This window comes from Petaurus breviceps, unplaced genomic scaffold (assembly GCF_028583685.1).
Source record: "Petaurus breviceps papuanus isolate PSGF00001 unplaced genomic scaffold, PetGlider_PUasm1.0 90667, whole genome shotgun sequence".
NCBI classification, from domain to species: Eukaryota; Metazoa; Chordata; class Mammalia; order Diprotodontia; family Petauridae; genus Petaurus; species Petaurus breviceps.
In genome coordinates this window covers 3,197,369-3,225,019 of record NW_027187302.1, presented here as the reverse complement: position 1 = coordinate 3,225,019, position 27,651 = coordinate 3,197,369, and the positions used below count along the sequence as shown (strand labels likewise).

Sequence of the window (27,651 nt, the reverse complement as noted above, 5' to 3'; positions counted from 1 at the left end):
TGAAGCAATTGGCAAAATGTCATCTACCATTTAGAATCTGTCTTTTATTGCCCTCTTTTGTGCTTAAAATCAGAGGGTCATCAAGGTTTTATATTTGAGTCGTGAATCCAATCACAATTATCTTGGCAGAGAAACCTTGAAGGTATTTTCTATCAAACAAAACATAATTTTTATTTCTAAGTTTCATTTATATTTTTTATATCAGACATTTGATATTTCTGTCTCCTTCCAGAACCTATCTTTGTGAGAAAGAAACAGTTAAGCAAAATAACTTAGTCATAGCTAACAGGGACTACATCAGATAGGTTAATGCAAAATTCTACATTAATCTCGTAATCCTGTTGAAATGATGGAGAGATGCATACCAACGTTGGTCATTGCATTTAACCTTATTGGCTGGTTTTTGTTAGTATGTGTTTTTATTTACATTATTGTAGTTGTGTGTTTATTATTTCTGGATTCTGCATTAGTTCATTTGTATCATGTTTCTCTGAATTCATCTTTCTTTACAGCACAGTCACGTTCCATTCATTTCATATAACACAGTATTTTTTAGCCATTCTACATTCATTGGACATCTCCTTTGTTTTTGCTACCACAAAATATGCTAGTAATAGGTGGGTGTGTACACATATACACATATTTACATCTTCTGTGTAGACTTCTGTGCATACTTAGTCTAGTCTAACCTTTTCCACCTTTATTTTTTTTAGTGTCATTTCTGCTTCTTTAAACAGTACATTAGAGACTATGCTGTTGAGTCTAGATGTGTTCTACTGTTACTTATGGGAAAAGTTTGTTTTGGACATCTTTAAAGCCAATGTCTTTTTTTCCTTAAACTACTCATTGTCTTACCAGTTTCTTCCTTAAAATGTTCTAAGAATGTTCTCTTCTGTAGTTCTCGTCAAGCTTTCTGTAAATTTACTTTTCCTTCTAGTGCTTCTTAGTGTTTTATAAGGAAGGTACTATCTATAATTTCAAACGATTCTTACATATATACATGTACAATACATACATTTAAAAGGTCACATGTATATGTACATGTGTGTGTATATGTATATATATATGTGCACACATATAAATCTATTTTAAAAAACTCTTTTGTCTTTGACCTCCTTGGCATATTAAATGCTTTTTTTTTGTAGGCCAGAATCTTAACCCAGTGGAACCTTGTATTCTTTACATCTTCTTGTCAAAAGACAATTAGGTAGCACAGTGGATAGTTTGCTGAACTTGTCAAGAAGACTTGAGTTCAAATATTACCATAGACACTAATTTGCTGTGACCTTGGGCAAGTTACTTTACCCTGTTTCAATGTTCTCTTCTGTAAAATATAATAATAGCGCCTACCTCTTAAGGGCTGTTGTGAAAATAAAATGAGATTTGGGAAGCACTTTACTATATAAATGCTAGCTATCTTACTAATTTTGTGGGTGTAATAAAGATGTAGCTATTGTAAAATATCCCTTGTTTTAAAAGGATGCTGATTTCCTTCTCATACTCTCAGTAAGGCTCATTTCACTGCATGTATTAATTATTCTCATAACATTTTGTAGACATAAGAAATTAGGCACACAAGTCTCATTTACTACAGTTTTCTTGGTTGCTGTCTTTTGGTAATATAGACCTTGATGTTTTTTTTTCTCAGGGGGTTGAAATCCTCCTTCTGAAATCTTAAGAATCAATCTGAAATTATTCTCAAAATTTATATATTATGTATAAACCTTTGTAAGCTTGGTTTAGTCTAACTGCTTTTCTCTTATTTATTTTCTTTAGTGTCATTTCTGCTTCTTTTTAAACAGTTTATCAGAGATTATGTTGCTGAGTCCAGACGTAGTGGTTCTACTGATAGGAAAAAGTTTGTTTTGGAAATTTATTAAGCCATTTTCTGTTTTTTATGAAACTACTCATTGTCTTCTTTAAAATGCCTTTAGAATGATATACTCTTTCATAGCTATCATCAAGGTTTCTCTAAGTTTACTTTTCTTCTGTTTCTCAGTTTTTTATGAGGGAAGTATCCATAATCTTATACCATTTTTTTTTCTGTAAGATTTTACATATACTTAGTATAGTCTGTTGGGAAGAAGAAATGTTTGTTGCCTTAGTTTATTTCAAGGCTCTTTTAGTCTCAGCTGTAGTGACTGATTTATACTAGCCAAATTTCTAGTGATAGCCTTTGTTGATGTGTATTCTTTATCTGTTTGCCATTTTTTGCAACAGTTTGTTAGGTCAGGCTGGAATTACCTTATTAGTATTTTGGGATACCTGACTGTATACAAATAGTTTATTCAGAAATTACTCTGAGAGATGCACTCATGCATGATTGGTGGAACTTTGAATTGGTATAAATATTCCGGAAAACAATTTGGAATTAAGCAGTGACTCAGATGTCTGTACCCTTTAATCCAGAGATTCCATTGCTAGGGGTTTATCTTAAAGGAGGTAACCCACAAAAAGACAGGCTCCATTCATATACACCAAAATGTTATAGCAGCACTTTTTGAGGTAGCAAAGAACTGGAAACAAAGGAATCTATTTACTGCGGAATGATTAAACAAATTGTTGTACTTGAATGTAATGTATTACTTTGCTGTTAAGAAATGAAGAGCATGGTGAATACAGAGAAATATGGCAAGGCTTACATGAACTGATTTAAAAAGTGAAGTAAGCAAAGCCAGGAGAATTATATATATACAGTGACTATGACAGTGTTAATGGAAAGAGCAATAATCACAAAACATCAAAACTGAATGTTTTGGAATTACAATGAACAAGTTTAGCATCCAAAAACAGATAAGAAAAAGATACTTCCCTCCTGCTCCTTTGTAGAAATAGGGCTCCAGAGCAATGCAACATTGTCTATAAAATCAGATTTTTTTATATGCTTACTGGTTTCACTGAATTTTTTTTGTTCTTTTTCTTAAAAAACAAAAAAACTTTGTTATAAGGGATGACCCCTGGGGGTTGGGGGTGGGGGAATGGAAGGGGAAATGTAGGCTATGTAAAACAAAAATTATCAATAAAAATTGTATAAAAAAATTATTCTAACATCAGTAATCAGCTATTTCCTTTCTCTTTACATATATACACATACACAAAATAAGTTCTTTTTTGTGATATTTTTGGTTTACTGTCCCCTTATCTTTTAAGTATTCAAAATATGTGGTTATATATATGAGTTATGAAGCTTGATAAATTTTTTTATTTTTCTTGATCTCTTGTTATTTCAGAAATAGTTTTTCCAAATTTCAATATCATTTCAAGCCCATTTTTGTTTTGAAGTCACCTACTAGTAAAGTATATACTGATGTAATTTGGAAAAGCTTGTCCAATTTTTTGGCAACTTTTTCTACCTCATAAGCTACAGTTATCTTTGTGATTGTTATTTTGGAAATGTTTATGAAGTGTGCAAGATAAGGAAGTGACCCATAAAATATTTCTTACTGCTTTTGAAAGCTCAGTAAAACCAACTGTAGCAACTCTTGTCACTGCCAAGTAGAACCTATAAGCCATTCTTCTATTTAATTCTAATTTCCTTTTTGTCTTCTGGTTTTCATTTATAGTCCATGTTAAGATTGATATGATTCATTTCCTCTTAACAGCATGTGCACTCATTCTAGGGTCTGTCAAACTGATTACCAGTAACTAAATAATTGTTTATAGATGGTCTAAAAACTTTTAGCTCCCTCTGACCCTTTTCCCACCATTTTGCCACAATCACTGCAGGAATATAAGGAGTCACAAAGAACTGAAAGCCATTTTGTACTTTCTTTCATGGGTTACTATTGTCACTTTGACGCTATGTGGCCAGCCTTCTGGACATGAGCTTCTCCCTGTTTTGGCTAGGTTGCTTCTCAGAATGTCTTAACTTACATTGCCCTCCTTTCCAGCATGGCAGAATTTGTCAGGGCTTGTACTTGTTAACATGGCTTTACAGAACCATAGATACCCTCTTCAGTAATGAAGAAATGGAATGAGATTTTGTGGAGGCCACAAGTACACCGTATAAAATCAGAGATGAGGAAAAGAGTAAGGCTTTATAATGTATACCCTTCTAAAAATATACAAAACAAATGCAGATCTTTGCTGCATCTTACCAGAAAAAGTATGTAATATATTTTAATAATAATCCTGCATGTCAATGTGTACAGTGATATAAAATGTTTAGTAGACTTTTGATAATGCTTTTTGATTAATTGAAAATGCATTTCAATATATCACTAGTACATGGGATAAATAACTTAAAAGGCTTCATGTTAAATTTCATTAGTCATTTATACTCAAGAGGTATATAACTTTAAGTAATATCTAAATCCTTGATTAATGGAAGGAATTACAATGAAAACACAAGTAGTTAATGTTGTAAGGAAGAGATAGTATAGTGTGAAGATTTTAGTGGTAAAATGAAAATACTTACTTTATCTCAGAAACTGTTCCCAGTCTAGTAAAACAGATAATATATTAACTATCTTATAGTGTATTGCAAGGAATAAGTTAACAATATAAATGCTCTAGAAATGTGAATTATGAAGACCTTAGAAGTAACAATCTAGGGAGGAGTTATTCATCCAAATGAGTAATACCTCCTTTCAAGTATACCTTGACAAGTATATCCTTATATTGGAACTTTTTTTTGGAATTGTCTGCAGCAATTCTTTAAATATCAGTAATGAAAGCAATTCATTCTTTTGAGGGTAGATTTGTTTTTTTTTTAAAGCTAGTCATTCAAACCTTGTCAATAATGGTGGACCACGCAGAACCATTATGCTGTTCAAAGATGTTTTCTTTTTTGGTGTATGTAAATATAGGAGCCACAGTAGAATTGTCTAACTGCTCTGGACAACTACAAATGAGAATTACAAAGATGTGTTGAGCTACTGCTCATAATTGGATTGAGTACTTTTCCTTAAGGTGAGTGCTTTTTAGGGAAGAATATGTTAAAATATGTTCATACACTAACTGGATAAATTTCTAATACTTTTCCGTTAGTATTTTAAGTGGTAACTAAAACTACTGCTTCCCACTGAGGCTAAGTGATAAACCAAAACAGCCAAACGATGGAGGGGCGATAATCGAATAAAACGGTGCCCTGACAGTAAATTAAAGGGATCTTTATGCTTAGGGTGTTTTGGAACCCTGGTTTAAAACTTCCATATTCGGGGTCTGCTATCTTTTTGACCGTGGGCATTCTATAGACTGTATCGCAGCGCACCCATTGCACACCACCAGGTGACGGGCCCGCGTCTTACCTTTTCTACTCTATGAAGGTTAATGTTAAGTCAAGTTCTACTTTTGCGTGGATCTTGATACTTTGTAGCAATACAATGTTAGGTGACAAAATTAAACGTTTATCAAACGTTACCCAAGTTAACTTTTATCACTTCTCAGGGACTGAAGGTCAAAACCTCGAGTTCCGGGCCCCATTCCCACCCCTCCCGCAGGTCCCGGCACTACTTGGAGGCCGTTTGTGGAAGTAGGTCGGGGAACTTCCCCTCCCCCACAACGGGTTGCTCCACCTACAATGCTCAGTAAGTTTTCAGTGCGTTTCCCAGTTCTAGTAGGCACTGACCTAACCTTAGTTAGCTTTTAGTTCCGCGACTTTAAGGTTCCTGACATCTGAGCTGGCTCCTGGGTCCAAAGCCTTCCCTCCTCCTAACATGCCCTGGGACTTGGGGGGAGCGTGTGGTGGGCGTTGCGTCGGCTTGCTGTCTCTTGGGCAAACTACAGGTCCCAGCAGGCAGCGCGGCTGCCTGCCCTCGGCCACTCCACTTCATTAGGGCCTCGGCCCTCGTTTTTTCCGTAGGTGACAGGCCTCTGCATTACTTCGCATTTTGACTTCTTTCAGTTTTCTGGAAGAAATTTGACTTAGGTGGAATTGGTCTCTCCACTGGAGACCTGCGTCCGACGAAAAGCTACAGAGGGCAGCGGCCATTTTTACTTGGGGCGAGTGTGTTCACGGACGGAGGGAAGGAGGGTCCTTGACTTGGAGAAATAGGTGAGATAAGACCCTCCAGAGTTTTAAGTTCAGCGACTATAGCAGGATACGTTTTTCTGTGAGGCGGGGCCTTGGAAAAAGTGAGCTCGTAGAGGTTGGTGCGCATGCGTCCCGGGAACTCCGAGGAAGCTCACGAGGGGCGGGGCCGCAGGCTTCTGAAGCAGGAGTGGCGTCAGCGGGTCTGTGGGTCCTTCGGGGCTGGCCGCTTGAAGGGTGGAGTAGGAGGGTCGATGGGGGCCGCATCCCCCTAGACACGCTGTGCTGTTGTGTAGTCGAAATGGTTCCGTGGGTGCGGGCGGCGGGGGAGAAGCTGAAGCAGCGACTAAGACTAGATTTGGGGCGAGAGATCTGCCGCCAGTACCCGCTCTTCTGCTTCCTGCTTCTGTGCCTCTGCGTTGCTTCTCTGCTCCTCAACAGGTAACTGCACCCCCTCCCTGCCCTTTACCCCTTCCTCCCGGCCCCCCAGCCTCCGTGCCTCCTCCTTCCTCTCCTCCCAGGTCACCTACCTGGAGGCTGGGCCGCGGGAGGGCCTTCGGGTGGAGCAGCACCTTCCAGGCTGGGGGGGGGGTCGATGCTGGCGACCCTCTGGAGCTTCTCGGAGCCCCCCCTGAACTCTCTCCCCCCGGGCTGGCGCACCTTTCCTTTCCCCGAGCACTGTCGGCTGCGGAATCCGAGGTCCCATTTGTCATCTTGGCTTAAACATCCAAGACCCTTCTGTTTGTATATGTCTCGCCAGGCCCTCATCCACCGCTCCCATGTTTCAGAAGAACCGAATTTGTGACCTCGAAGCAAAATTAAATCTACCAGCTTGATAAGTTGACTGAGAAAGTAAAATTATGCTGGTGGTGACAGTTCCTCTTACCCTAAGAGGAAGAAAGTCTATACCCATGCCCTGTGTGTATTTTCTAGGGAGAGCCATGGACTTAGGCTGCGTATTTTGGGATCTTAACCTCTCTGGCTCCAGTTTCCTCTGAAAAATAAACGTATTTTTTTTTTAGGTCCAACTTCAACATGATTCTTACTTTAGTGGCTTGAATTTTTAGTCATCTGGCTAGACATTAAGTAATAGACAGTTAATTAGCTTTTAGGGTGTGAAAGCATTTTGCATACGTTATTACAGTTAAGGCTCCCAGCAACCCAGGGAAATAGGTGTTATGGGTGTTATTACTACTTTTTAGCTAAGAAAGGTGAAGCCTAGGGAGGTTAAATGACTTGCCCATGGTTACACAGTTGGAACTTGTTAGAAATGAGATTTGAACCTAACACGGATTTCTGACTAGTATAACAGGATACCTCTTAAGATCAGAAAGCAGAATTTGCATTCTTGTTTAGATAGCCATTTCTCAGTCACCTTTGCTGGTTCATCATTGTCCATATCCTACCTGGGATCAAGGTACTTTTCTGTCTTCCCATCAACTTACTATTAGATGTTTTTAACTAGATGTTCCATAGACACCTCAAACTTGAAATAACAAAAAACAAACAGAACAAAAGGAAACCAAAAAAACCCCCAAACTCCTCATCTTGAACTTTAAACCTTGATTTGCTTATTAGTGTGTGGTTCCATTCTCTCTCTGGTTTCATAACTTTCCTATTTCTATTCAAGGTTTCATTATTCTTCTAGACACCCAAATTCATAGTCTGCAAGGTCATTCCAGGATCTTGCCCACAACATCTCTGAAATGCATTCTTTTTTCGCCATTCAGCCAGCTACCATCCTTTTTGGAACCCATATCACTTATTATCTATACTATTGCAGTGGTTTCCTGATTAGTTTGTATAATTCCATTTCCTTCCTTTCCAATCCATCCTCCACATAACTGTCAGATTGACATTCCTAAAAAACAGGTTTGATTTTGTCATCCTTCCTGTTATAAAAATAGGAAAAGCATCAGTGGCTTCCTATTATAGTATCAAATATAAACTTCTCTGTTTGGCTTTAACCTTTCATAATTTGGCTTCAACTTGTCTTTCCAAACTGATTTGGCTTTATGCTTTCTGACCTGTTGTATGGGATTAATTAATGCCCTCATTTACTCCTTGCTCCCTCCCCATTGGGCACCTTCATGGTGCCAGGAGATACAAAGAATGAAACAATCCCAGCTTGCAAGGAGCCTACATTCATCTGTGGTGGAGAAGCCTGCTCACATGTACATGTATGTGCATGTGTGTGCTTGTGTATGAAGTGTAACATAAATATCAAGTGAACAAATCCAAATTTGTGAAGGAGGGATTAGGATGATTTGGTGAGCATGTATTAAGGGACAACTTTGTGTCAGGCACAGTGCTAAGTGCTTGGGATACAGAGAAAGACAAAAAACGGCTGTGAAGGAGCTCCCAGTCTAATGGAGGAGATAGCACACGAACAACTATGTATAAATAAGCTATAGACAGGATAAATTGGAGATCATCAGTAGAGGGAGGACATGATTACCATTAAGGGGGATTAGGAAAGACTTTTTGTAAGAAGATAGGATTTTAGCTGGGACTTTAAGGAAAGAGATAAATGAGAGAATTCTAGGTATGGGGGATTAGGAAGGGTTTCATGAAGAAAATGAAGCTTGATTGAATCTTAAAGGAATAAGGCTATTCTCTGTTTCTGAGGTAAGGAGGGAATCCATTCAAGGTATGGGAGAGGAACAGGGTACAGAAAGGTAATGGGAGTTTTATGTGTGAAACACAGAGAAGGCTAGTTTGTCTGGATTGAAGAGTAAGTACATGGTCAAAGTAATGTCCAGTGATTCTGGAAAGCTAGGTAGGGCTTTAAAAATGAAGTAGTAGAGTTCAGTAGCTAAAAGATTATGTGTCGGTAACAATATATAAGAAGACTAGAAAGGTTAGAGGGTAGAGGGGTGGGGAGGTTAAGTTATAAAGTACTTTGAACACCAGTCTTCTGTATTTGATCCTGGAGCTGATAGGGAACCACCACTGGAATTTAATCAGTAGGAAGATGATGTGGTGATTAACTTTGGAGAGAGCAGTTTTGGTAGAATGATGAGGTCAGAAGATGGATTGCAGGGGTTAAGTGAGAGGAGAGAAAATTGGAGGCATCTGTTGTCATGTCCTTTTACAGGAGTTTAGTTTACCTAGAATAACTATAGTTAATGGGAATGAAAGGATCAGGTGAGGGTTTTTTGAGGGTGAGGGAGACATGGGTATGTTTTTAGGCACCAGGAAAGGAGCCAGGAGAAAGGGAGAGATTGAAGATAAGTGATAGAGTAGTGGGTGACAGAGGGGACAGTGTTGTTGGAGGCAGGATGGAATGGGATTGCTTATGCAGGTTGGCCTTGATTAAGGAGTAGGGCTACCTCTTCAGGTGAGAGAAGAGTGGAGGAGCAGATAGTGCTAGAAGGCATCTGAGTTATGATATGAGATGAGGAAGAGGGAATTCACACTGAGTGGCTTCAGTTTTTTTCTCTAAACTATGAGGCAAAATTCTCAGCTGAGAGGGTGGGGAATGGTAGGGTGGAAGGTAAGGGGACAAGCATTTATATAGTGACTATTACAAGTCAGGCATTGTGTTAAGTATTTTACAAATATTGTCTTATTTGATCCTCACAAAGAACCCTTCAATGTAGATGCTGTTGCAGTTATCCCTTCCACATCTCAGAGTTTGGAGCAAGACTGTCTCTTTGTCTGGAAAGTCTGAATAAAATTTTTTGTCCCACTTTATACCAGAGAAGAAATCTAAATTTTTTTTTATGGGGCATTTATATAAGTATCTTATTGTAAAATTTGGGTTGATATTATATAATACTATATATATGTATATGATATATTTTCATATATATATATATATATATATATATATATATATATATATATATACACATGTATATTATGCACTTCTGAGTTTTCACCTGTGGCTTCTGCAAAACTACCCCCCCCCCAAATTCCCGTTTCTTATGCTAACCCACAATGTAGTGAAACCTTGATGGGGAAAATTGAGATGTGGAAGGGATAACTGTATTATCCCCATTTTACAGTTGAGGAAACTGAGACAGACGGGTTAAATTTCTTGCCTAGGGTCACACAGGCCCAGTGTTCTATCCTATGAACCACCTAGCTGCTTCAGGGATGGGGAGCCAGGAGGTTTGAGGAGGGATGGAAAGGATTGGAAGAGGTGGTGTGGAAATTGAGAGAGTAGTTAGGTATATAAGGATTGTCTAGGGCAGTAGAAGTACATTTGAGGTTGTGTTAACATAATTTCGTAGTGGATGTAGTCAGATGATTGCATGATTTTTTTCAGCTTTGTTCATCCTATAGGAGTGAAGATAGTGGATTGTGAGAGTCATCTAAGGCCTCAGCACAAACAATGGATAAGGAAGAGGGCAGGATAGAGTTGAACTGGCAGTTGATTGGATATGTGTGGTGAGGAAGAGTGAGAAGTCCAGGATGATGCTGAAATTATGAAACTTAAGTCCCTGGAAGGATAGTGCCTTTGATAGATATAGATAGGGAAGTTTAGAGGATGGGGGAGGGGTTTTTTTTTTTGAGGGAAATGTAAGTCGTTTTAAACATGCTGAGTTTTATAGGTCTCAGGAAAATCCAGGTTGAAATGTAAAATAGGCATTTGGTGATTAAGGACTGAGCCTCAGAGGAAACATTGGGGCTGGATACATGTTTATCTGTTTGTCTATCCGTTGGATCTATCTCTGAGTTCATTTCAGTCAGTTGGCCTACTTTCACATTTTTCCCATACTCAAATTCGATTCTGCCTCTACATAGGCTGTACTTCATGCCTAGAATTATCTCTCTCTTCTTCACTTTCTCTGCCTCTTGGAATCTCTGGCTCCCTTCAAGGAGCAAATCAGGTGCCATTTCCTGTACTAGGACTTTTTTGATTTTCTCATCTGTTAATGCTCTCTTCTCCCCCCCCCCCAATTTATTTTGTATATTGTTTTTTTTTATTTAATGAAAAGCTTTATTAACTTCTAGTTTACATCATTCATTTCCACAAGATTTTGAGTTACAAATTTTCTCCCTGTTTTTCCCCTTACCCACCACCCCAAAATAGTGATCCCACTGGATAGCCCCTCCTCTAATCTGCTCTCTCCCATATCTCCTCCCATACTCCCTCCAACTTTCCAGTAGGGCATGGTGGATCTCTATGCCCCAGTGCCTGTATATCTTATTTCCCAATTACATGTAAAATAATATTAATAATAGTATATATATATTTTAAACATTTGATTTTAAAACTTTGAATTCCAGATTCATTCCCTTCCTCCCTTGTCACTCACCCTTACTGGGAAGATATAAACAATTCAGTATAGGTTGTACATATGTGGCTATGCAAAGTATTTCCATAGTGGATATATTTTAAAGGAGTGACTGTATTTCCCTCCCTCCTCTCCCACCTCCCACTTGTTCTATTCTCTACTTTGATCCTGTCCCTTTTCAAAAGTGGGTGCTTTTAACTTGCCTACCTCCCAGGCTGCCCTTCCTTTCATCATCCCCCCTCTCATCCCCTTCCCCCCTACTCTTGTGTAGGATGAGATACCCTATTTAGTGTGTATGTCATTCCCTCCCTAAGTCAAATTCAATGAGAATAAGGTTGACCCATTCCCTTTTGCCTTCCTGTTCTTCCCCTCCATTGTAACCATTTTCCCTTGCCTCTTCTTTATGAGATAGTTTACCCCATTCTGTCTCTTCCTATCTCCTCTCATTATATTCCTCTTTTACTTCTTAATTTCACCTTTTAAGTGTCATCCCTTCCTATTAAATTGGTCCTGTGCCCTCTATCCATGTATACCTGTAAACATATATGCACACATTCACATATGCCCATATACCCTCCTTCAACTATTTTCATAATGAGAAAAGTTTCTTCAGTTACAATTATCATTTTTCCATGTAGGGATGTAAATAGTTCAACTTTGATAAGTTCCTTATGATTTCTTTTCCCTGTTTACCTTCTCATGCTTCTCTTGTTTCTTGTATCTGAATGTCAAATTTTCTATTCAACTCTGTTTTTTTTTGTAAAGAATGCTTGAAAATCCTCTATTCCATTGAATGACAATATTTTCCTCTGAAACATGATACTCAGTTTTGCTGGGTGGGTGATTCTTGGTTTTAATCCCAGCTCCTTTGACCTCTGGAATATCATATCCCAAGCCCTTCAATCCCTCAGTGCAGAAGCTGCCAGATTCTGTGTTATCCTGATTGTGTTTCCACAATATTCAAATTGTTTCTTCTTGGCTGCTTGTAATATTTTCTCTTGGATCTGGGAATTCTAGAACCTGGGTATAATATTCCTAAGAGTTTCTTTTTGGGATCTTTTTCAGGAGGTGATTGGTGGATTCTTTCAACCTCTATTTTGCCCTCTGGTTCTAAAATATCAGGGCAATTTTCCTTGAGAATTTCTTGAAGGATGATTTCTAGGTTCTGTTTTTGGTCATGACTTTCAGGTAGTCCAATAATTTTTAAATTCTCTATCCTGGATCTATTTTCCGGGTCAGTGGTTTTCTCGATGAGATATTTCACATTACCTTCTATTTTTTCATTCTTTTGGATCTGTTTAATAGTATCTTGATTTCTCATAAAGTCACTAGCTTCCATTTGCTCCAATCTAATTCTGAAGCAATGATTCTCTTCAGTCAGCTTTTGAGATTCTTTTTCCATCTGGCAAATTTGGCTTTTTAAGGCATTCTCCTCATTGGCTTTTTGAGCCTCTTTTGCCATTTGAGTTAGTCTATTTTCCTCAGTCAGGCTGTTGACTCTCATTTCATAATTTTCTTGCATCATTCTCATTTCTCTTCCCAATTTTTCCTCCACTTCTCTTACTTGGTTTTCAAAATCCTTCTTAAGGGGCCTGTAGCCAGCTCATCTTTTCCTTGGAAGCTTTTGGTGCAGGAGTTCTGACTTCATTGGCTTCCTCCTGTTCCATGCTTTGATACTTTTTGTCCCCAAAATAGGAGTGTAAAGTTGGATTTTCTGCTTGGTTTGCTTCCTTGCCTGGTCATGTTGCCACTCAATTACTTCACTTTTGAGCTTTTTCCTACAGTAGGACTCTGCTGTCAGACAGGGGAGCTTCATCCCAATTGCTAGGGTTTTCTCAGCTTCTGAAGGTATTAGTTGGGTGCCCTCTCTGAAGCCTCCACATGCTCAGGCAAGCTGGTCACACACCCCAGGACCTCCACCCTGGACTGCAATCTAGATTCAAGCAGGTTAAAGCAAGAGTGATTACCCCTCAGCCTGGTTGCTTAGTCCTCCTACAATCTGCAGGCCAGGAGCTGAAGTAGCCAGATGACAGGGGCTGAACAGCAGCGGCACCTCAACCCTTCTCACCCTGGGGGTAAAGGCTGACCACACTCCCAGCTACTGGGTCCAAAAGTCCACACTGCACTGACCTCTCACTTTGTCCTTAGCATCTATGTGTAGATAATTCTAAACTGCCACAGCTGCTGGTGATCTGAAGTACCTCCAGCCTACGCTGGTTAGGCTGCTCGGGGGCTAAGACCTCTGGCTTGATTGGGGCGGGGGTTCGGCTTCCAGAGTGCTGTGCTGGCCACTTCCTGCTGGCCTGTCAGGCTGTCCTCAGTAGGAGGTTAGCTTCTCTGTGTCATTTTGTGGGTTCTGTAGCTCCAAAGTTTGTTCAGAGTCACCTTTTACATGGATTGGAGGAGGTGGGAGCCAGAGCCCTGAGGAAGTCTTGTTTCTACTCCTACATCTTGACCTGGTATAAACTTTGTTATATATCTTTTCTTCCTTCCCACTGTAGAATGTAAGTTTCTTGAGAGTAAGGACTATTTCAGTTTCGCATACTCAACACATAGTGTAATACCTGGAACATGTTAGATGTTCAATAAATCCAGAATGAATGAAGGACTAGGCTCTCAAATCTTGAATGGAAAACAGTTTTTTTAGAGGGGAGGAGTTGGAATATTGGAATATACACAGAAATGTAAATATTTAGAAAGTCATTTGAGATAAGAATATGAATATATATTTGGTTCATTTGAAACCAGAAGTAGATTGTGGAATTCTGTACATCTTGAGTTTCTAAGTGCTCTGAAAGACTTTTTTTTTCCTCTCCAAAGTAAGCCAGTAACAGATTGCATTTTGTTTTTGGCTTTTTTGGAAGGGCATTTGGGGTCAAGTGGCTTGCCCAAGGTCACACGGCTAGTAAGTGTTAAGTGTCTGAGGCCAGATTTGAACCCAGGTCCTCCTGACTCCAGGGCCAGTCCTCTATTCACTGCAACACCTAGCCGCCCCAGATTGCATTTCTTTATAGCTCACTGGATCTAGTTCCTTAGTTCTGAAACAGAAAATGGGTAAACTCTTGTCGGATTTCTTACTTATGAAATTATTGTTGAAATTTTCTCAGAGGAGAAAAGATATAACTTCATTTCTTCAATTATCAGTAGCATTTCCTCTGTTCATCTTTTACTTGTTTGTTGACCTTTTTCTTGTTTTTAATCCTTTAAAGGGACAGTGAACACCCTCTAGCCCCACTTTCTCAATATGAGCAACACACATTTCCCCTGGCCTCCCCATAGGAGCCAGGAGTTAGGTATGGCTTACAAAGGACATAGAGAGGCAGCCTGGCATGGTGAACAGGGCACTGGTCTTGGAGTCAGAAAGACCTGCATTTGAATTTTGACTCAGGCATTTACTAATAGTGTGATACTGGGCGAGTCACTTATCCTCTCTGAGTCTCAGTTTACTTATCTGTAAAGTGAAGATAGTAATAATGTGTGAGGATCAATGAGATAACATGTGTAAAGACACTATATAAATATTAGCTATAATTATTGTACTCTTACTTTTGCTTCTAAAGTAAACAAATCACTTTTGGTATGCTTCTGAAGCTAGATTATTTTCTCCACATCTTTTATGGAATTAATTCTTCTGAAATGGAGGGATACAAGTGATTGAATGAAATTGGTATTTCTGATGAAAGTGGAGAATGAAAGAATTAGAGAGCTAAACCCTGGAAGTTTCACTGTGTATATTAAGTTGTTACTTTCTGTCATTTAGAAAATTATGACAGACTATTTGGTGAAAGACAGCAAGTAAGAGTACTGGCCCCAGTGTCGGGATGACCTGGGGATCGAATCCGGGCTCAGACACTTAGCACCCACCCAGAAATAACTGGCCATGTAACCTTGAGCAAGTTACTTAACCCCAATTGCTTTAAAAATAAAAAAGAGAAAGACAGTATGGTTATAGAAGTTCTACTTTGCTCTTAAGAATGATTTTTAATTACTGTTTTGGGAAAAAGAGTTTGGAGGTTGTGATGGGACTTGATTAGCATGGTAAACTTTTAAATTTGGAAAGGACAGGTCATTTGGTCCATTGCCAACTTGAATCTGAATTCTTCAGTTTGCCTGGGAAGGGATCATTCAACCTTAGCTTATACACCTCAATTAACTGGGAACTAATTCACTATTTAAGGATTCAGCCTATTCTTTTCAGACATTTGTCATTGGTTGAAAATAAATTTAGTAAATATTTAAGTTGGAGACCAGTTATTAATCTGCATTTCTAGATGGAATTTCTATATGGGAAGTTCCCTATACCAGTGAAATTTCAGGTCTTAATGTTAAAAAAAAAATTCTAGCAGTACTTCTTTAGTTTACTAAAGAACTCTTAGGTTTTTGGTAAATATTTGAACTAATGAATTGTTCTTAATAATAATGCCTACTTTCATTCAACTAGTTAATTCATAGAATTATCTCTTCTCCTTCTTATTCTTTTAAAGTATCAAACTTTGAGAAAGAGCATTTCAGTCACTTCTAATACCTTAAGAGTGCTATTCATTCCTCAGCACACTTTCCATTAGGAAGACTGTCTCTTGTCTCTTCTACCATTCTACTGAAACTACTTTTGCTACTAAAAGGACTACTCCTGACTTTCATGTCATCTACAGATTGTCAGATACACTGGCATCTCCTGCACAGTATTTGATGTGAGATATACTCCTTTATCTTCCATATCCTGGCATTCTTTTGATTTTCCTTTTATTTCCCTAACCTCTTCCTGTTCCCTAGATGTAGTAGGCTTTATTCAGGGCTAGGTTCTCACCTTTACTTTCCTCCTCTCCCTTTCCCTTCACTCTTTCCCTTCTCCCTCATCACTTTCTTCTTTGCTTTATCAGTCTCATCCACTCTCATGGCTTCAACTATCAAACTGTACAGTATATATGCAGAGAGCTTTCAAATCTATACCTCTAGCTTAGTTTCAGCCCATTTCTGACTGCCTATTATTGGACAGTGTATGTAGAATTCCACCTACACTCCAACAGAATGTCTGAAAGTAAACTTAGCTTCTTTCTCCTTTAAACATTCCTTTCCTCCTGACTTCCTTATTTGTTACTGACAATGTTATTCTTCCATTTGTTCATTATGAGTCATCTTTGACTTCTCCCTTTTTAATTCTCACTTATAATTATTGTTAACTTCTTTTAATTCTCCCTTCAGTTATCTCTCCAACACATCTCTTCCTTTTCATTTCCACTGGACTTTTGTAGACCTTCATAACATTTTGCCTAGACTAGTAGAATAGCCTTCTAATTGATCTTTTAATTTCCATCTCCAGTACATTCTTCACACTGCTGCAAGATTATTTTTCTCCTCTTCTTTTTTTTTATTTTTCAAATGCTTTATTAACTTCTGATTTACATCATTCATTTCCACCAGATTTTGAGTTACAAATTTTCTCCCCATTTTTCCCCTACCCACCACCCCAAAATAGCAGTCCCACAGGATATCCCCTCCTCCAATCTGCTCTCTCCCATATTTTCTCCCATACCCCTTTTGACTTTTCCAGTGGATCTCTATGCCCCAGTGCCTGTATATCTTATTTCCCAATTACATGTAAAGTAGTATTAATAATAGTATATATATATATATGTATATATATATATATATTTGAGTATTGATTTTAAAACTTTGAATTTGAGATTCATTCCCTTCCTCCCTTGACACCCACCCTTACTGGGAAGATAAGCAGTTCAGTATAGGTTGTACATGTGTGGCTAATGCAAAACAATAACACAGTAGATATATTGTAAAAGACTGACTATATTTCCCTCCCTCCTATCCCACCTCCCACTTGTTCTATTCTCTACTTTGATCCCAACCCTTTTCAAAAGTGGGTGTTTCCAACTTCCCTCCCCCCAGCCTGCCCTCCCTTCCATCATTCCCCCTCCTCTCATTCTCTCCCTTCCCCCCTACTCTCCTGGAGGGTGAGATACCCTATTTAGTGTGTATTTCATTCCCTCCTCAAGCCAAATTCAATGAGAATAAGGTTGATCCATTCCCTTTTGCCTTCCTATTCTTCCCCTCCATTGTAACCATTTTCCCTTGCCTCTTCTATACGAGATAGTTTATCCCATCCTGTCTTTCCCTATCTCCTTCTCATTATATTCCTCTCTCACCTCTTAATTTCACCTTTTAAGTATCATCCCTTCCTATTAAATTGGTCCTGTGCCCTCTATCTATGTATACCTGTAAACATATATACACACATTCACATATGTGTTCATATGCCCATATACCCTCATATATAGACATAGATATATTTCTGTTCCCTTCAACTACTGAGAAAAGTTTCATAAGTTACAATTATTGTTTTTCCATGTAGGAATGTTAATAGTTCAACTTTGTTAAATTCCTTATGATTTCTTTTCCCTGTTTACCTTCTCAAGCTTCTCTTGCTTCTTGTAAATGAATATCATATTTTCAATTCAGCCTGGTTTTTTCAGCAAGAATGCTTGAAAGTCCTCTATTCCACTGAATGATCATATTTTTCCCTGAAACATGATACTCAGTTCTGCTGGGTAGGTGACTCTTGGTTTTAATCCCAGCTCCTTTGCTCTCCGGAATATCATATTCCAAGCCCTTTGATCCCTCAGTGTAGAAGCTGCCAGATCCTGTGTTATCCTGATTGTGTTTCCACAATATTCAAATTTTTTCTTCCTGGCTGCTTGTAATATTCTCTCCTTGATCTGGGAATTCTGGAACCTGGCTATAATATGCCTAGGAGTTTTCTTTTGGGGATCTTTTTCAGCAGGTGATCAGTAGATTCTTTCAACCTCTGTTTTTCCCTCTGGTTCTAAAACATCATGGTAGTTTTCTTTGAGAACTTCCTGGAGGATGATTTCTAGGTTCTTTCTTTGATCATGACTTTCAGGTAGTCCAGTCATTTATAAATTCTCTCTCCTGGATCTATTTTCCAGGTCAGTGGTTTTTCCCATGAGATATTTCACATTGCCTTTTGTTCTTTCATTTGTTTGGATCTGTTTAACAGCATCTTGATTTCTCATAAAGTTATTAGCTTCCATTTGCTCCAGTCTAATTCTGACGCAATGATTCTCCTCATTGAGCTTTTGAGATTCTTTTTCCATCTGGCAAATTTGGCTTTTTAAGGCATTCTTCTCCTTATTGGCTTTTTGAGCCTCTTTTGCCATTTGAGTTAGTCTATTTTTTGAGGTGTTATTTTCCTCAGTCAGGCTGTTGACTCTCATTTCATAATTTTCTTGCATCATTCTCATTTCTCTTCCAAATTTTTCCTCCACTTCTCTTATCTGCTTCTTAAGGTCCTCTATGGCCTGTAACCAGCTTGTCTTTTCCTTTGAAGCTTTTGGTGCAGGAGTTCTGACTTCATTGGCTTCCTCCTGTTCCATGCTTTGCTCCTTTTTGTCCCCAAAATAGGAGTCTAATGTTGTAATCTTCTGTCTGCTTTGTTTCTTTTGCCTGGTCATGTCTCCCCTCAGTCACTTGACCCCTGTGCTTTTTGCCACAGTAGAACTCTGCCACCAGACAGGGGAGCTTTTGTCCCAAACACTGGGGTTTTCTCAGCTGCCGGAGATATTAGATGGGTGCTTTCTCTGAGGTCTCCACAAGCTCTGGCAAGCTGGACACACACCCCAGGACCTCGACCCTAGACTGCAATCCAGATCCAGGCAGGTTAAAGCAAGAGCGATTATCCGTCAGACTGGTGCTTGGTCCCCCTACACTCTGCAGGCCAGGAGCTGAAGCTGCCATGTGGCGCTACTGCCAGCGTCTCAGCAGCTTCTTGCCCTGGGGGCAAAAGCCATGTACTCCCACTTACTGGGTCCCAAAGTCCAGACTGCACTGACCTCTCACTTTGTCCTTCGCATCTATGTGTTGATAAATCTGGAAATGGCCATAGCTTCTGCTGATCTGAAGTCCCTCTGGCTGGCGCCTGGTCAGGCCCGCCCTGGGGCTAAAGCCTTGGCGTGGTGCTGGGCTGGGCTCTTAGAGCACTGTGCTGGCCGAGTCCTGTCGGCCTGCCGGACTGTCCTCAGTGGGAGGTTAGCTTCTCTGTGTCATTTTGTGTGTTCTGCAGCTCCAAAGTTTGTTCAGAGTTCCCTTTTTACATGGATTGGGGAAGGTGGAAGCCGGAGCAGGGGGGAAGTCCTGCTTCTACTCTGCCATCTTGACTCTGCCCCTAAGATTAATTTTTCTGAAGTACAAATCTGAAACTCTGATCACGGCACTTCTGTGATTAAAGTTTTTTGAGGGGTAATGGGGTTGTTGTTTTGAGTTCCCAGTCTCACTCAGACTGGAAGTGCAGGGGGTCACCTATTGTTTTGATCCCACTACTAATCAAACTCTTGGCTTAGCAAAATAGGAGGTATTCAGTAAATATTATTGGATAAAATTGAGAGGAAGTCAGGTGGACAGTCATTGTCTAGAAGCAGGAGTGTTGGGAGAGAAATAAATAAAAAGTTTGGCCTGAGTAGAAGAGTCATGTAACTAATTTGTTAAACAATAAACTTTCATTAAATGCTGTGTCAGGCACTGTGCTGGGGATACAAAGAAAATGGAAAAATTGTTGCTGACCTCAAGGAGTTTAAATCCTCTTTTTTGCTATTTTGTTTTTAAATAGACTTTTATTGATGTGTTTTTTGTTTTTTATATTGACTAAATTTCCTCCTGGTAGTCTTCTCTTCTCCCTACCAGTTAGCCATTCCTTAAAACAAAAATAGTTTTCCTAAAAAAAGATGAAGAGAAAAGAATTCAGCAAAACTTGTCAGCACATAAAAAAAATCAGTTATATGCAATGTGTTCCACACTTGTGGATCCCTATTTCTGCAAAAATATTGCTATAAGTAAATGCAGTTCTATTTTATTTTCAGTTCCAAATTCTTTCCATTGTTGTTTCACTTCTACCTCACCTCTTGCCTCAGAAGACAAGAAAAAAATCCATTACAAACATATAGAGACCTACAAAACAAAGTCCTGCATTAAACATGTTAAAAAAAAAAAAAGGAAAAAAATGCTTTGATCTGTAGTCTGAGTTCATTACTTCTCTGGCTGGTATTGGATAGCATGTTTCTTCAAGAGCCCTTTGGCAATTTTGGTTGCTCATTGTAGCATTCCTACGTCTTTTAGAGATGATTGTCCTTAATAGTATTGTTATTGTATAAATTATTCTCCTGGTTCTCCTTACTTGACTCTGCCGCAATCCATACAAATCTTTCCAGGTTTTCTGAAACCATCACCTTCATTTCTTATAGCACAGTAATATTCCATTACATAATATATCATAACGTGTTCATTCATTCTTCAGTTTTGGGCATTTCCTTAGTTTCCAATTCTTTGCTACTATAAAAAGAATTGCTATAAACATTTTTGTACATGTGGTTCATCCTTTTTCTTTAATGTCTTTGACATATAGACCAAGTAGTGGTATCACTAGGTCAGGATATGCATAGTTTAATAAAGTTTTTGTACACAGTTTCAGATTGCTTTTAACAATGATTGGACCACTTCACAGCCCCACCAACAGTGCATTAAAGAGGGAACCTTTCTTTTTCATCATTGACTGTTGTCTAGCAGTAGAATCTCTTGGTCAAAGGGCACAACTCTGTCAACAGGGCATAAGTGTTCTTCCTATCTTTCCACAATTTTTTAAATAGTGACTTCCCATCTTTTTTCATCTTTATTAATTTGATGGGTGTGAGTTGAAATCTCAGGATTGCTTTGGCTTGCGTTTCTCATAGTATTTATTAGGATCATTCTTTCATATATTTAATAATTTGCAGTTCTTTTGAGGACTTTTTATATCCTTTGAACACTTATCTAATGAGGAAAGACTGTTGGTCTTAAATTTCTGTTAGTGGATATTAAACCATCATCAGAGGTATTTGATACAAAGAAGAAAAATATAGTCTTTGGCCTCAAGGAGCTGAAATTCTGTTGGGGGCAGCCCAACCACAGCAGCCTGGAAGAAACAGACATGAATGGAAGTACTTTTTCTTCTTTCTGAGTCTTGTCTCCTAACTCAGGTCGCCCAGACACCATTGGGGCACTTGCCTGGAATAGCTGACAGTAGACACTCTTCTCTGTCCCTTAGACTTTGCTCTCACCCTCACTTTTCCTTGCTCTACCTCACCATCCTGGTAGCGTCCTCTTCCTTATTCCTCCTCCTGGCTCAACATTCATCCTCTTCATTCCCTCATCTTGGGCAGGGAACCAAATCTTTGATCCTTTAGTGGTGGGCTGGCCCTCTCCAAATCCCATCCTATGCAGTATGGACATGGATGCTTACACCAATTAGATGGAGATGGGAGTTGGCAACTATAATGCTTCTGATAAGGTGAAGGACCACCATTTGCCCCATTGCTATGCCCTCATGACCCCTGGGTACTACCATGTTAATTGCTGGCACCGTCTCTAAGGACCCCCTAAGATTTGGCATCTATCCTACTGCAGGGATATTTAGAACTTCCGTGCAGCCAAGTGATACAGTAGATACATTTCAAGTCCTGGTGTCAGGAAGATGAGTTCAAATCCAGCCTCAGACAGTTGATAGTTGTGTGACCCTAGGCAAGTCAGTGACACCATCTCAGTTTCCTCAACTTGTAAAATGATCAAAATAGTAACTCTCACAGAGTTGCTATGAGGATCAAATGAGATAATATTTGTAAAGCATTTAGCATAGTGCCTGACATATAGTAGGTGTTTAAAAAAAGTGCTTGCTTCCTTCCCTTTCCTCCCTTTTGTCCGTTCTCTTCAGCTGAACCCCCTCCTATGTGTTGTCTGTCCTAATTTGAGCTCCTTGAGAGTAAAGACTGTCTAGCCTTTTCTGTTTGTATCCTCAGCACTTAGTATAGTGTATGACACATAAGTGCTTAATAAATGTTTATTCATTCAAATGGTTATAGAAGAGAGCATATAAGTAAAGCACTAGAAGCTGGGATGACCAGGAAAGTTGTGTCTCCTTCCTTCTCTTCCCTGCCTTTCCCCAATCAAAGTCAGTCTCTAAGTTGAATCTTGAAGGAAATCAAGCATTCTGAGAGGTAGAATTTAGGAGAAGGAGCTTCCTAGGGATATAGAAAAGCCAAGACAAACAAGCAGAAGAATCTGGCACAGTTTGGAGGAGTTGTTTTTAATATTTGTTGAATTGTATTTAAGAGAGAAGCTTGAAAGTAGGTTGCAGGGAAATCCTGGAGGGTTTCAAAGTTAGAGTTTGGATTTTTTCCAGTGAGAAAAAGGAGGAACCAGTTTTGTTGGTTTGCTTGGAGAAGAATGAGAATACTGTATTTGATGACTGATATATTGTGTGGAGGTTTGTAGAGTGTAGGGAAAATGGGTTTCTTGTCTATTAGAAGTTTATGATCTAAAAAGAAGAAAATTAATAAGAGAAAATCACACACATTATAATACTCTATTGTTAAAGAGGTGGAAGATTTTAATACAAAAAATGATAGCCAGAATTACATTTATGACTGAGTTGCTTCTAGAAAATTAATTTTTGAGTAGGCATAGACTGCTTGAGATATGATAATTCACTTAGTAACAGTAATAAATTTTTTATAAGTAGATAAAGGCTGGAATTTTAACTTTGGTATTGCATTTGCTGTTTTAAATTAGGAGAAAAAAGGAAATGGGACAGTTCGTATATTATTTTGGTTAGAGAAATAAGGAAGTAAAATAAACAAACTAATATTTATAACTTGATAAAGTATGAGAAAAATAGCAGAATTGTTTCAAACCTTCACTAAAAAAATAGTCGGATTATAGAGCTGGTGTAGGGATTCTTAACCTGGGGTCTGAGAAATACCTTTTAAAAATATTTTGATTACCTGTATTTCAGTATAATTGGTTTCCTTTGCAATCCTATGTATTTTATTTTGTACATTTAAAAACATTCTGAGAAGTGGCCCATGGGCTTCATCAGTATCAAAGGATCCACAACATAAAAAAAAAAGAACCATTGATCTGGACCTTCAAGGTTCATCTAGTCTAACTCATGTTAACAGTTGAAAAAATAGAAACCATGGTAGTTAAATAGGAGGCTCACAGTCTTTCTTGTTGTTGGAATTAAACATAGACTTTTAAGCCAGGAAGACATAGAGACCCAGAGAAAGGTAGTGACTTGACCAAGATCTACTAAACCATGATTTGAATCTAGATCTGAATCTAAATCTAACGCTAGCACTCTTCCCACTATCTCACACTGACACTCTAATATTTAGAGAGATGCAGGGAGAGGGATACAGCTGACATACCGATACCAGTTATTTATTTATTTATGCTTTTTTTTTGGAGAAGGGAAGGCAGGGAAATTGGGGTTAAGTGACTTGCCCAAGGTCACATGGCTAGTAAGTGTGTCAAGTGTCTGAGGCCGGATTTGAACTTAGGTCCTTCTGACTCCAGGGCCAGTGCTCTATTTATTGATGCCAGAAGAGGTGACACCCTACACTTTACTGAGAAGTAAGAGGGCTTACTCATTCCCTTTTCCTTCTTTCCAAACCTCCCCCACTCCTCCCAAAGAAGGTCCCCTCCTTGCAGGGCTGCAGAACTTTATTTTTAAAGATAAATTTTTATTTTGATCTTTTGTTTTTGCACATACTTACTGTTCCCAATATATTTCATCTCCTTTACCTCTCCCACAGAACCATCCTTTATGATAAAGAACAAGAAAGAAGGGAAAAAACAGTTTATTAAAACTGACCAATATGTTGAAAAAATGGGAAATTATCTTTTTTTTCACTGCCTATTTTTCCCCATTTCTGTAAATAGGGGAGAGAGGTACCTTTTTTATATTCCTTTGGTCAACCTTGGTCATTGTAATTTACCACATTCAGTTTCATTTTTAAATTGTTATTCATTACCTTGTTGTAGTCATTATGTTTCCCACCTTCAGTTTACTCTGCATCATTTTATAAAACTCTTTCCATGCTTCTCTGAATTCTTCATTATTTCTAGCTGTTCAATAATGTTTCATTACATTCACATATTTATATTACATGTTTATTCTTTCCTTAGTTGACAGGTATCTATTTCTTTTTAGTTCTTTGCTATTATAAAAAGTGCTGGTATAAATATTTTGGTGTATATTAAGCCTTTCTTTTTATCACTAATCATCTTCTGATATATCCTTATTGGTGGAATCTCTGGTTCATAGAGTATGTTTAGTCACTTTCTTCTCCTGATTACAAACTAATTTCCAGAATGGTTGAATCAGTTCGAAGCTCCACTAAGGGTGTGTTGGTATGCCCAACATTGACAGTTTTCCTGTTTTATCTTGACTAATTTATTGTGGGTGAAGTAAAATTGCCAAGTTGTTTTGATTTGTATTTCTCTAATAAGAGAATTTCTCTAATAATAATTAGGGAATTGGAGCATTCTTTGATACAATTGATAATAGTTGGCAATTTTTCTTTTGAGAACTGTTTATATATATTGTATGTAATACTCTTAATTTGCAGTGATTATCTACTGTTTTCCAAAATGAAGTCATTAACAGGAGATATATATATATATATATATATATATATATATATGCACCAATCACATTATTGTTACCTACTAAGTAAAAAAATACTAGCAGAGATGCTAAGATTTGCATTTTAGTCTAAAAAAGTGAGGAAGAAGCTGAAGAGAAAGTTTTTGATCTTAAGTTTCCTCACTTGTATATCTAGGATTTGAAAGGAAACTTTTTTTGCATAGATACATAAGTGCTAGAACTGGTAAAGCAACTGATTGCCATATCTCTAGCCATTACTAAGAGGTAATTACTGCAAATACTTTGAATATTTGAAGGTGAATAGATGTGAATTCAAGTTTAGTGACCATTCTTTAATGTGGTGTAGTACAAAAGAGAATTGGGTTTAGTGTCCCAGGAATCTGGCTTTATCTGTGTGACTGTGGGCAAGTCATTCAGCATTTAGCATCTGTGGACCTCTGTTTACTTATCTGGAAAAATGAGGGAATTAGACTATGTAACCTTTAAGGTTCTTTCCACCTCTAGTGTTATCATCTTACTTCATATATGGCACTGTGAATGTGTTGTGAAAAATGAGTAAAAAGAAGTCCAGATCAATTCTAGTCAGATTTCCCCAAAAGACCTCATGGAGTTGTTAGCAACAAAATACTTTATAATTCTTTATGCACCTGTGAATAGTTGTTTTATGAAAAACTTATTTGATATTTAACTTTTTCTTTTTGAAATACATCTGTAACATTTCAAAATGTTCATATTGCATTTAGTGAATTTGCTTAAGAAAGTAATAATGCTATTTAAGAAAAATGGAATTAGTAGTTTGCATATCTCATTTTTACCTTTTATCTTCAATTTTCTTTTACAAGGTATCTTCATATTTTAATGATCTTTTGGTCATTTGTGGCTGGAGTTGTCACTTTCTACTGCTCATTAGGACCGGATACTCTTTTGCCAAATATTTTCTTCACAATAAAATACAAGCCCAAGGTAAAATTTCTTCTTATTTTTTAAGGTTGTTGTTACATCAAAAACATTTTTAATCTTGCAAGGCATAATTAATCCTCTAAGATATGAATTCCCATCATGTTTTTATACCACTAATGACCTCATAGTCTTATAGGACCATAGCTTTTTAGAGGTCTGTGAATCCACAGACCAAAATACCAGCAGGTATATCTTCTTCTTAAGAAGCTAATCTTCTTCTCTTCCCCCATCTTCTCCTTCCCTTCCTTTACCCCTCCTGCTCTTTTTCTGGGGGGTGGATGGGAACCTCATCTGTGATTTCATTGATAAAGGAAAATGATGATGATAGCAGCACCTAACTTAAAGGGTTGTTGTGATGAGGATTTCCAAATGAAATATTTGGAAAAAATGATCAGCACAGTGACTGGTACATGATAGACCCTAAATAATGCTTGTTCCCTCCCCCTTGCCTGCTGAGGCCGTTCCCTTTACCACATTCAGTCTGAAACTTTGGTGCCACTTAGGTTCTTAGAAAGTTACGTGAAACTTTGAAGTTAAGTATTTGCTCAAGGACCACATAATCTGATATGTATCTGAAGCAGGACTTTAGATATTAAATAATGCCTGGTACTACATGTATTTGCTATTTTAAAAATATATAGATGCTATTGTGATAAAATTCAAATTTATTTGTATTTTAATTGAGAATGCTTTTAGTTTTTAGTTATCCCTGATACCCTGTCTCTCAGTGTGTAAAGAAAGATTCTCTGTATGTAAAAAAAAGGTATATCCAGGGTTAGCTGGTAGCAAATCCTCTGCTTTCACCTCTCAGCAATTTTCTTATTTATCAGTTTTTTCCTCCATCTTGATGATTTGAAAACTTTTGGAGACAAGAAAAGTAACTCTACTTCTTCAGAAGTTTGAGATAAACCTATTAAAGGGTTTGTGTATAGATTGAATTCTTTCTTGGAAGTGTTGTGAAAGGTAGAAACTTCAAATTTTAGCCCTAGAAATATAGCTCATGTGCTATATTACTTGTATTATCAAAAATATTTTATTTTTCTATATAATTAGATGTGATTGTTTATAAAGACTTTTGGCATTTTTGACTTGCAAAAATTTTAAGTTTCAAACTTTTAAGGGAAATTTTGGAGGAATTGTTTAAACATTTAATACAGAGGGTAAAATTTCCATGTTATTTCTTTTGTTTTATTGTTTCATAATAATTGAAAGCTTCTGAGAAATCTTTGTTCTTTTAGAGCTGATTTGTATATAAATGATTGTTGAAATATTTTTGGGAAAGAAATGGTATTGATTCCTCAATTTTCCTCAATTTTGTTTCTGTAAGCATTTAGAACTCCAAGAATTGTTTCCCCAAGGTCATAGCTGTGCTGTGTGCGGCAAAGTGAAATGTGAAAGGCACAGGTAAGGCCATATGTTCAGTATTTGTATTCTGATTTCTATTATATTCTGCATTTTAAGCTGTTCAATTGCTTTGTATTTTTCAGACCTACTTTGCTGCTTGAAAACTACCAACCCTGGCTAGACCTTAAAGTATCTTCCAAAGTTGATGCATCTCTCTCAGAGGTAATAGATGATCTCCTAACAGGCACATTTAGACATAGATGGTGTGGTAGGGTACTCAAAGAAATTTACTTCAACAAATAGTTCAATTGAAATCTTAATCAAGAATATCTTCTAGGGGCAGCTAGGTGGCGCAGTGAATAGAACACCAGCCCTGAAGTCAGGAGGACCTGAGTTCAAATTGGCCTCAGACACTTAACACTTACTAGACCTTGGGCAAGTCACTTAATCCCAATTACTCTCCAAAAAGCAAAAAAAAAAAGAGAATATCTTCTAATATATGGAGTGCATCAAATAAAATTTGTTAGCTTATTAATAATTAATAATCAATAACAACTAATAAAATTAAATTTGCTTATTTTTACAAACTAGTGGTACAAGCTAAGATAAAGATATTTTTTACC

General features: G+C 37.9%; 1 protein-coding gene across 3 annotated transcripts in view; it reads left to right on the top strand.

The window, feature by feature from the left end:
- Nucleotides 1-5,701: 5,701 nt before the first annotated feature.
- The window catches only part of SNX14 (sorting nexin 14), a 110,906-nt gene continuing 88,956 nt past the window's right edge, over nt 5,702-27,651 (top strand). For 2 of the 3 annotated variants that reach the window (XM_069065089.1, XM_069065088.1), the window contains exons 1-4: nt 6,101-6,412; nt 25,567-25,687; nt 27,012-27,088; nt 27,172-27,250. In XM_069065089.1, the coding sequence (XP_068921190.1) occupies nt 6,273-6,412; nt 25,567-25,687; nt 27,012-27,088; nt 27,172-27,250 (417 nt within the window). In that variant the 5' untranslated portion in view covers nt 6,101-6,272. Of the gene's footprint in view, nt 5,996-6,100; nt 6,413-25,566; nt 25,688-27,011; nt 27,089-27,171; nt 27,251-27,651 lie in introns of those variants that run through there. The other variant, XM_069065090.1, reaches the window with a different exon arrangement.